At 44.0% G+C, this 10,730-nt stretch overlaps 2 protein-coding genes and 1 pseudogene across 2 annotated transcripts; all 3 read right to left on the reverse strand.

Moving 5' to 3' along the window:
* Nucleotides 1-1,031: 1,031 nt before the first annotated feature.
* Nucleotides 1,032-3,315, reverse strand: LOC127694586 (WAP four-disulfide core domain protein 18-like). Its single transcript, XM_052196099.1, has 3 exons — nucleotides 3,209-3,315; nucleotides 2,369-2,517; nucleotides 1,032-1,228 (listed from the first exon to the last, which is right to left on the reverse strand). Exons 1-2 carry the CDS (start codon nucleotides 3,288-3,290, stop codon nucleotides 2,369-2,371), a joined length of 231 nt encoding a protein of 76 aa, XP_052052059.1. The 5' UTR covers nucleotides 3,291-3,315; the 3' UTR covers nucleotides 1,032-1,228.
* Nucleotides 3,316-5,848: 2,533 nt separating this feature from the next.
* On the reverse strand, nucleotides 5,849-8,909 carry LOC127693833 (WAP four-disulfide core domain protein 18-like). Its single transcript, XM_052195020.1, has 2 exons — nucleotides 8,828-8,909; nucleotides 5,849-5,961 (listed from the first exon to the last, which is right to left on the reverse strand). The coding sequence occupies exons 1-2, from the start codon at nucleotides 8,907-8,909 to the stop codon at nucleotides 5,849-5,851; spliced, it is 195 nt and encodes a 64-aa protein (XP_052050980.1).
* On the reverse strand, nucleotides 7,784-8,678 carry LOC127693830 (GTP-binding nuclear protein Ran-like; annotated as a pseudogene).
* Nucleotides 8,910-10,730: the final 1,821 nt, after the last annotated feature.

The following is a 10,730-nucleotide window of genomic DNA, read 5'->3' on the forward strand; positions in this document are numbered from 1 at the left end:
TAGAGTTAGACATAGGACACTACACTTCAGCAAAGTTGAGGGATCTAGGAAAGACAGCAGACATTGAATGTTTCCTGGTGAGATTCTCCCCTGGAAAAACAGAGTTGCTTTTTTATCATTGATTCTTAGCAGCAATTCTCCATAAACCCTAAACAATGCTGAGAGAACCAGATAACCGAACCTGGACATGGCTTGTATGCCATCCAGTAAGGTCAGGGGAAGGCCTAAGCACCAGTGCTGAACTTGACGCATAGGAACTGGCCCCAAATTCCTGAAGATATTTTGGTTAAGTTCTAACTCCCAATGTATACGGGAACCGGTGTTTCTAATTCATGCTTCTTAAAAAATTTGAAAAATTATTTTAAATTACATGTATTATGTTGGGGTGGTAATAGGTGCACATGAGAGCAGATGACTCCGGAGGTTACAGGTAGCAGACACTCCTGGAGCTGGAGTTAAGGGAAGTTCTGAGCCACCTGATAATGGATGCTAAGAACTGAACTCAGGTCATCTGGAAGAGCAGTATGAAGTATTAGCCACTGATCCAGCTCTCCAGCTTACCTCGTGCTCAGAACCCACAGGTCTAGTTCCCCAGCCTCTTAACTCATGCTAAGAAGAACCCACACCCCAAACAAAGGTCATGGTCACACTCCTGAATTAGCTATCTAGTCTTTCAGGATGTTGTATTGCCTCAGAATATAGAGTTACTGAGCCATTCTTGCTCCTCCTGTGTCATAACCCAGTAAATAAATGCAGCTCCAGCAGGCCTGCTCTGTGAGACATGCTCACTTCATTTTGACTGCTTGATGAGACTTATGTTAAAGAATGCCTCCAGAATATATTCTCATGTCCTCTGTCTTGTTTGTAGATACAGACATGGCAGGGGAAGAGGAATTACTTGGGAGGACCTTGTCTACGATGTGCTGAGATTCTAAGGGCTCTGTCTGTGTTCATGGACTCTCTGGAGGCTACAGGGATAGCTCTCATAAATTAGTCAATATGATACACAAATAAGAACTGTTCAACAAGAATAATGCTAAGGATAGTTTATTTTAGACACAAACACATTAGGAAGCTGTCACCACAGTATAGATCTTCCTCTTCCAAGGATATGATTCTAGGTTTAGGGAGGAGCCAAGCATGGGGTCTGTAGATTCAGAAGAAATCTTCTGGGGCTGGCCATCAGTCATGCTTATAAAGATCCATCTGCCACATGGCTGTAAGCGATCTATAATACAGATTTGATCATGATATTTCCTCTGTTTATAAACCTCTAGTTGTTCAGCCTCTACTCTCTGCTGGTTAGCTCATTACTGATTGGATGTGGGCTTGAGGTAGAGTCTTCCACCTAGATACTGGAGCTTTCTGTTTTAATCATGTTCCAAATTTTCAAGGAGGACCACACTGTCTGATCCCACTGTCTGATCCTGCCTTCTTTGTCTGGTGGGCTTTGTATGTCCTAACTTCTGCTTCTCCTAGTAGATCTCTACTTTGGCATCTTCCCAGACAAAGGTAGTCACCACTGTTAGAACTTACTAGAAACCAGTGAATAGCTCTGTTTCTACAGTCTAGTTATATTCCCCTTTGAATTTCCATTGAAACACATGCCTGCCTGACATATAAGGTGTTCAGTTAATGAATGTTCCCATTAACTTCATTGTCTTCTCCCTCCCAAGAATACTTGTTTTTTCTGAGAGAGTCAAACCTCCTTGGCTGAGGGAGAGAAGAGTGAGATAGCCCATTTTATGTCCATGTGGATCTAAGTTGTGGTGGCTTGTGTCACTTAGGTCATGGTGGAACTGTCTTTGCAGCGGAGAGGGCACAGATCAGGTAACCTGGTGTCCTTCCTTCTTCCATCTTCTTCCTGTTCCTTTCTCTTGCACACATCCAGACTCTTGTGTGCAGCCAGTGGACAAAGCAACATGGGACTGTCCAAGGAAAGCCCCCTAGGAACTGATTTAGTCCCTTGGACATATCTTGACAGGATGTTGTAGTAAGGATGATAATGTCCCTTCTAGCCTTATGTATTTGAATAACCAATTCACAGTCTATGGAACTTTGGAGAAATATTTTGGTAGGTATGGATTTGGTGCAGGAATTATATGACAGGGTACATGCTGGAAGGTTTCAGAGGCCCATATCCTTCCCAGTTAGCTCCCTGTCTGCCTCAGGATTGCTTCTCAAGATGTAAGCCTGCTGGCAATGCTCCAGGGCCATGCCTACCTCCCTGCTGCCGTGCGTTCCACCCCCAGGGTCATGGACTCACTCTCTGAACCTGTAAGTCCCCAATAAACTTTCTTCTGTAAGTTGCCTAGGTTATGGTGTCCTATCACAACAATAGAAAAGTAAGAAATAGGACTATACTCACTTAGAAGACAGGAGGTTTGCAGTCGTGACCACAGCCGTTGCTGCAGCACTTCATTTTGCCAGAGCATGATTCATCTCCCGAGCATCGTTCATCACAAGTTCCAAAACTGTCTGGGGGCAGCTTAGGACAATCTCCAGGTTTTTCTAATGCTGAAACATACAGTGGTGTTTATGGAGCCTGAGGCAGTCAGTAAGGCAAGGGTGAGAATTGATGCTAGAGGTCTAAAGGCTTATCATCTGCAGGAGACTAGTTCATTACAGATCCTCCAATCCACCCCGGGGATCTTTCCCCAGCTTTACCAGCTCTGGTCTTGCTCTTAAGCCCAACTTAAGCCCTTGGGAGAGTGTTCTTCCCCTCCATTGACTATACAGCCTCAGTAGAAGGAAACTTCCACCATCACAGCCCCTTCATTACACCTTAGAAAATGCCATAAAATGTCTAATGACAGCCACACTCTCATCACACCAGGCCCATGCTTTACCTCTGAGCATGTGCTTTCACAAGTCTCAAATGCAAGGCACATCTCCAAACTAAGGGAGCTTCCCTGATCGCTATCCCAGCTTCTGTCAGATACATTTCCCTCCCAGCCTTCCTCCCTCCATCCGTCTGTCTGTCTGTCTGTGTCTGTCTGTCTGTCTCTGTGTCTCTGTCTGTGTTTCTGTCTCTGTCTCTGTCTCTCTCTCTAAGCCAAGAAATGCAGAGTGATCACTATTATAGCCCAAAGAGAGCATGTTTGATCCAAGCAGTGTGTACATGGCTTTCCCGTGTTAGTTCATCCCCAGGTCCTAGTGGGTTTTGAGCCCTCTCTGCTTTCGGCTTGGATCCCCTTAACACACTTACTTTTGGAATCAGACAGAGCCCAGGCAATATTCATCTTCATGGAAATCAAAGCTACCAGAACAAAGACTGTGGCTGTCTTCATGTTGGCTCTGACTGAGCTGAACTCACAGAGCAATTTATACCCTCAGTAAAGGTAGAAGCATGGGTGTGGGAGGAGGCAGTCAATCAGGAAATACAGAATAAAGAGTTTTCCAGTGGTGCATGCTGAGAACTTGGCTCTTTTTATATTTCACATCTGACTTGTTTCTAATTATAATTAGAGTATTGTTCCTTTGTTGGTTCAAATAATAACCCGGAAAAAAAGTTAAGAACACAGTTTAGCACTGTGTTCCTCCTTCCATCACTGCTTGGCTCTGGTATGAGTGATGATCTCATACTCATACAAAGAAGTATTTATTGCATCCTCCAGGAACCCCAACAATTCAGAGAGAAGCAGCAATCAAACCTGGACATGGCTCACACCCCATCCAGTAAGACCAGGGGAAGAAGAAAAGCACCTCATAGATCACAATACTGCCCTTGTAGAATAGGAATAGACCTCAAATTCCTGGTTGCATTTCAGTTGAGTTTTAAGTTCCAATATAGACAGGAAGTTAGGTTTTTAAATGTATCCCTCTCACATTTTTAAGCATTATTTTAAATTATGTTCATGTGTGGTGAGGTTTATTGTTATACCTGCACTGAATGCAGGAGTCTGAGGAGGCCAGAGGTGTTAGTTAGATCCCACCTGGACCTGGAGTAATAGTAAGTTCTGAGTCACCTCATGTGGACTCTTGCAACTGTGATGAGGTTCTCTGGAAGAGCAGTATGTGCTATTTACCAACGAGCCAGCTCCCCATCCTCTTAACTCATGCTAAGAAGAACCCATACCCCAAAGGTCATGCTCGTGTCTTAGGAGTTTGATATCCACTGATGCAGGATGTTGTATTGCTTTACAATGGGGAATTCCTGAGCCCTACCTGCTCCTCCTGTATTATCATTCATTAAATAAATGCAGTTCCAGCAGGTCTACTCTATGAGATATAATCAGTTCATTTTGCTTGCTTGACCGGACTTATGTACAAGAGTGCCCCAGAAAATATACATATGTCCATTGGCTTGTTGGTACATATGAGCAAGGCAGGGGGAGAGGAATTACCTGGGAGGACATTGTCCTGGAACTGCTGGGATCGTGAGAGCTCAGTGTTCATGGGAGGCTGCAGGGATGGCTCTGCTGATCAGAAAAGTCAATGGGATGTGAAAATAAGAACTTTACAAGAAGAATGCTAAGCATAGTTTATTTAGGACACAAACACATTAAGAAATTGTCACCACAGTATAGATCTTCCTCTTCCAAGGATGCAATTCTAGGGCTAGATAGTAGCCTAATAGGGGCTCTGTGGATTCGGAAGAAATCTTCTGGGGCTGTCCATCAGTCATGTTTATGAAGTTCAAATCCATCTTCCATGTGACTGTAAGTTATCTACAATACAAATTTGATCGTGCCATTTCCTCTGCTAAGAAATTTCTCCTTGTTCAGACCTCAATCTGTGCTTGGCAGCTTATTGCTGACTGGGTGTGGGCTTGTTTTATAATCTCTGACCCAGATAACACATTTATCTGGAACAACAAATCTCCCAACTCCCAACTAGGGTCACACTCTTCCCAGTGTCTGAACCCGAGACCCCCCTTGTCTGGTGGGCTTTGCGTGTCCTAATTTAAGCGTCTCCTTATCGAGCTCTACTCTGACATCTTCCCAGACAAAGGCGGGCACCGCTGTTAGAACTTACTAGAAACTGGTGCAGAGCTCATGCTGTCACACAGACTCTTTCTACAGTCTAGTTACATTCACCTTTGAATTGCCATTGAAACATATGCCTGCCTGACATATGAGGTATTCAGTAAATGAATGTTCCCATTAAGTTCAATGTCTTCTTCTTACCAGGAGCACTTGTTTTCCTGACAGAGTCACACCTCCTTGGCTGAAGGAGAGAAGAGTGAGATAGCCCAGTTTATGACCATGTGGATCTAAGCTGTGGTGGCTTGTGTCACTTAGGTCATGGTGGAACTGTCTTTGCAGTGGAGAGGACACAGATCATCTAACCTGGTGTTCTTCCATCTTCTTCCAGTTCCTTTCTCTTGCACACATCCAGACTCTTGTGTGCAGCCAGTGGACAAAGTAACATGGGACTGTCCAAGGAAAGTCCCCTGGGAACTGTCTCATTCCCTTAGACATACCTTGACAGGATGCTGTAGTAAGGATGATAATGTCCCTTCCAGCCTTATATATTTGAATAACCAGTTCACAGTTTTTGGAACTTGGGGAAAATATATCGGGAGGTAGGATTTGTTGGAGGAATTGTATGACAGGGAACAGGCTTGGAGGTTTCAGAGGCCCGTATCCTTCCCAGTTAGCTTCCTCTCTGCCTCAGGATTGCTTCTCAAGATGTAATCCTGCAGGCAATGCTCCAGGGCCATGCCTACCTGCCTGCCGCCATGCTTTCTACCACAAGGGTCAACTCTGTGAAGTCGTAAGTCCCCAATAAACGTTCTTCTATAAGTTGCCTTGGTGATGGTGTCAGATTACAACATAGAAAAGTAAAACATGAGAATACACTCACTTAAAAACCAGGAGATCTGCAGACATGACCACAGCCATTGTTACAGCCAGCACTTCATTTTGCCAGGGCATGATTGATTTCCTGAGCATTGTTCAACATAAATGCCAACACTTCCTGGGAAATTCATGGGACATGTTCCTGGTTTTTCTAATTCTGAACTATACAATGGTGTTTATGCAGCGTGAAGATGTCATAGAGACAAGGTTAAGAAGTGATGCTAGAGAACTGAAGGCTCATCACCTGAGGAGACTAGCTTACTCTATATCCTCCTTTGTACCTGAGGGCTCTTCCCTCAGCTTCACCAGCTCCAGTCTTGCTCTTAAGCCCAACTGTTGATTCTGGCCCTTGGGAGAGTTTTCTCTCTCCACAGCCTATGCAGTCTCAGTAGAAAGAACCTTCCACCATCACAGCCCCTTCTTTAGACCTTAGAAGATGCCATAAAAACTCCCACAGGCACACACTTTCATCCCAACAGACCCATGGTTCATCTCTAAGCAAGTGCTCTCACATGTCCCAAATGCAAGGCACATCTACAAACTAGGAGAGCTGCCCTAGTCTCTGTGTCAGCTTCTCTCACACTACTCCCCAGCCTCTGTCTTTAAGAAAGATACAGTGTAGAGTGATCACTCTTTTGGTTTTTTTTTGTTTTTTGTTTTTTGAGGCAAAGTAGAAATGATATATATTTAAGTTCTTCCAATAAATAATGTAAATCCCTGCACTCTGGTTAAACACACGTAAGCAGTTCCCACATTTAACCGTTACAAAAATCAGAAAGTCATAAAGGTTCTAAATTCTATACCGGGTTTACACACAATGTATTAATTCAAGATCCCTAAATGAGGTTTCATCCCAGTCAGGGGAGAGGGTCTTCACCTGATTAGAGCACAGCACATACATCACATTTGAACCTTGCAATCAATCAGTCTGCTGAAGCTAGTGCACAGTGTGAGCTCCTGTCACCCCCCACCCCCCACTGTTTTTAAGTCACTCTACCTTCTTTGGAGAGAGAAAGAAAAAAGAAAAAAACCAACCATGTGAAGGTATCTTCCCTTCTAGAAACTTTGGTAGACTGGACCAGCAGAGCAAATACATCTTAGCACAACAAAGTTCTGCCGGGAATCACACACCTAAGTCTCAACCAACACATTCACATTATCAGAGAAGCCCATCCTACCTTCAGTGTAGCTCCCCTTGCCCTTCCTTTCCTGCACAACCTATAGAAACCGCCTGGGAGGAAAAAAATCAGCTGTTGTAACACTGTAACAGCCTACCATGAATTTTTCTGAGACAGGTCTTTCAGTCCTGGAACTTGCTCTGTAGACAAGGCTGGCAGCAAACTCAAGAGATCCTCCTGCCCCTGCCTCTGGAGAGTACCACTCAACACAGGAGCCACAATTTGAAGGCAGAGGGCATCTTAGAGAACCAACATTAGACATGGACATGAAGAGATGTCGTCTGTCTCAGAAAACCCTCAAGCTTCCATTAACTGTAGTTCTAACATCTGAAGGCCTAAGTTACAGAAATTGCCAACTGCGATCCACATCTGATGAGTACGTACTTAAATCTTGACTTTTACACAAGGTCTTCTCTTAGGTTAAGCTACCTGGATAAATGCAGGTAGGGCAGATATCCTAGCTGAATCACAGGACAACCTAAATGCTTATGAAGGTAGGCACAAGGAGAACACAACTGAATAGACCACAGGTGAGAAGCAAAAGCATTTCAAACTCTAATATGGCACAAGCTCCCTCGTGTTAGTGGCTTTAGTATGCTTATAAACACGGGATGATTCACTTGTTTAGATTATTTGAAATACAACTTTATTCTGATTCTAAACGAAAAGAATGGGAATGACAGTAACAAACAAGATTTCACCACTGGATGTTGTGATGCGACTGCAGCGGTCTTATCTTTGAAATTCAGAAAGGAAACAACTCTGTTCCAAACAGCTAAATATGCAAGTCCAAAAAAAAAAAAATGGAGGTATGTTTAACTGCCACATTCACTCCGAAGCCCATTCATCTCCTTCAGCATCCCAATGAAGTACACGATCTGCTTAGCTAAATAAGGTGGCACACGCGCTGCACCGCTGACATCACAGGGCAGTTGCTTATAAAACTAGACTTCTGACGCAGGGCTCCAGCTTCACTTTCTCACAGGTCATCATCCTCATCCCGGATAGCAGTCGTCTGAGCAACCTCTAGATCATGCTCATACTGTGCTGCCAAAGCTGGGTCCATGACCACCTCAGGCAGGGCAAGAGCAGGCATGGCCACGAACTCCAAGTTAGGATCTCCAATGAGCTTTCTGGCAAGTCAGAGGAAAGGCTTTTCAAAGTTGTAGTTACTTTTGGCAGAAATGTCATAGTACTGAAGATTCTTCTTTCGGTGGAAGACAATAGATTTTGCCTTCACTTTCCTGTCTTTAATATCCACTTTGTTGCCACACAATACAATGTGGATTTTTTCATACACTCGTACCAGATCTCTATGCCAGTTAGGTACGTTCTTGTAAGTAACTCTTGATGTCACGTCAAACATTATAATGGTACACTGGGCTTGGATGTAGTAGCCATCGCACAGGCCCCCGAACTTCACCTGGCCGGCTGTGTCCCACACGTTGTACTTGATGGGTCCTCTGTTGGTATGGAAGACGAGTGGATGCACCTCCACGTCCAGGGTGGCTACATACTTCTCAAACTCGCCCGTCAAGTGGCGCTTCACGAACATTGTCTTCCCAGTGCCGCTGTCGCCCACCAGGACGAGCTTGAACTGGACCTGCAGCTCTCCCTGGGTGGCTACCGCGGCGATCCTTCCAGAAGAGTCTCTGCGCCTGTCCGACTGAAGCTGGAAAGATGGCGGAAGCGCGATTCAAATCAGACTGATCTTATAGGCCAAAAGAAGCGAGTTTGATCCAAGCAGATGCCACATGGATTTCCCTGTAATAGAACATCCACAGGTCCTAGTGAACTTTGAAGAGTCCCCTCTCTTTTCAGCTTGGATGCCCTTAACACACTTACTTTTGAGACAAGACAGAACACAGGTAATGTTCATCCCCACAGAGATCAAAGCAACCAGAAACAAGACTGTGGCTGTTTTCATGTTGGCTCTGGATCGACTGAACACACAAAATAATTTATAGCTTCAGTAAAGCTAGAAGTATGGTTGTGGGAGGAGGCAGCCAATGGGGAAATCCATCAAAAGAACAGCATTCCAGAAAGGCCCTGCCTGTCACCTGGCTACCTTTTCCAGTTTCATAAGTAACTTCTTTCTAATTGTTCTTTGGTAGATGCAAAAGATAACCATGAAAGAGTCACCAACACATTTCAGTTCATCATACCTGTTACACCAGATCTTGTCCCTTGTATGAATAATGAGGAAAGGAAAAATTTCTTTGTTTAGCTTAGCATCTCAGAGTAAGTGCTGGGGCAGAGATGCCCAGTGAGGATGGTCAGAGCCAATCTGGGGCTTCCTGGATATCCAGCACATAATGAGGTATCATTCTTCTGGGAAAGATGTGGCTTGTGTCTTTACAGCTCTACAGATGAGATTCCTAAACACCATGGAATCTGAGACCCTCTTACCTGCAGATGTTAGGTAACTCCTGCAAAAAATACTCAATGAATTCCAACTGGCTAGAGTTAGTTGGAAGTAAGTAGGCAGACTCACCGATGATGGGTGGTTGTCTCTGTCCAACTCTTTTCTATAAGTCAGGTCTTCATACAGAAGGCTGTGTATGTGAGCAGTGGAGGGATGGGACCCCTAGGAGAACATGAAGTGTCCCTTGTCTCCAAACAGAGATCCTGCCTTTTTTGCTCTCCACACTATATACTTGTAGAAATAAAATTGTAGTTGAACAGTCCAAGAGCTGTGGGAAAGGCCCAGACACCATGTGGCTGGCTCTGCAGTACCTTCTCCCTGTAGGGTTTCTTCTCAAGGTCTGAGGGGATTTCTTTGGTAGCATGCCTTGCTCCGTTTGTTTCCAGTCCTTCTTTCAGATTGAGGAAACATTCCTCCTTTGTTGTATGCATACATCATCAGAAACACAGGCAAATTCATTTTTTTCCTGGTTTTTTTTTTTTTTTTTTTCAAAACAGGGTTTCTCTGTACAGCCCTGGCTGTCCTAGAACTCACTCTGTAGACTAGGCTGGTCTCAAACTCAGAAATCTGCCTGCCTCTGCCTCCCTCATGCTAGGACTACAGGCATGCGCCACCACGGCACGGCTTCTTTTTTATAATGTTATAATTTATGCAATGCATATATAAATTCATATATAAAGTATATAGCAGTGGGAATTCAGTTTGTTACTTTCTCTTGTTTTTGTTGTTTCTTTTTTTGTTTTTGTGACAGGGTTTTTCCGTGTAGCACTGGGTGTCCTGGAATTTGCCCTGTAGACTAGATGGCCTCAAACTCAGAGATGCACCTGCCTTTGCCTTCCTACTGCTAGAATTAAAGGAGTGCACCGCCACCATTTGGCTTAATATACAGCAGTTTTAATGGAAGCAACTGGCCAGGAACTTCTGCTTTCTTTGGCAGCTCTGTCCCAGGCAAACAGAGGTTCATTTATTCCAACTTTAATTATTAATATTAACTCTCAAATCACATACTATATAACACACAATATATATTTTTATCTATATCTTCATATGTTCATATAAACATGTGTCACAGAAAATAATTGCAAAGGGCTAACAAATGACCACAGAAAAATTCAAGAGGTTTCAGAATCCTTAGAGGCAGAGAAACAAAGAAATGTAAGAAGTATCTAGATTGAGGAGAGAATGAACCAGGGTGTTGGGGAGAAGGTGGAGAAACTGGTGGCTCCAAGTGAGGCCACTTCATGTCATCAGCTTAAAAACAATTCTTCCAGGGTGAGTGTAACTGCAGAAGCAAAGAGCCTGACCAGGCCTGGATGAAGGAAC

This window comes from Apodemus sylvaticus, chromosome 10, assembly GCF_947179515.1.
Source record: "Apodemus sylvaticus chromosome 10, mApoSyl1.1, whole genome shotgun sequence".
In the NCBI taxonomy this organism is placed as follows: domain Eukaryota; kingdom Metazoa; phylum Chordata; class Mammalia; order Rodentia; family Muridae; genus Apodemus; species Apodemus sylvaticus.

Excerpts from the sequence above, each read along its gene's own strand:
- LOC127693833 (XM_052195020.1), bottom strand. The coding sequence starts at position 8,909 with ATGAAAACAGCCACAGTCTTGTTTCTGGTTGCTTTGATCTCTGTGGGG. Across the intron at positions 5,962-8,827 it reads TGTTCTGTCTTGTCTCAAAA|AATTAGAAAAACCAGGAACA; the intron begins GTAAGTGTGTTA and ends TGTATAGTTCAG.
- LOC127694586 (XM_052196099.1), bottom strand. The coding sequence starts at position 3,290 with ATGAAGACAGCCACAGTCTTTGTTCTGGTAGCTTTGATTTCCATGAAG. Across the intron at positions 2,518-3,208 it reads GGCTCTGTCTGATTCCAAAA|CATTAGAAAAACCTGGAGAT; the intron begins GTAAGTGTGTTA and ends TGTATGTTTCAG.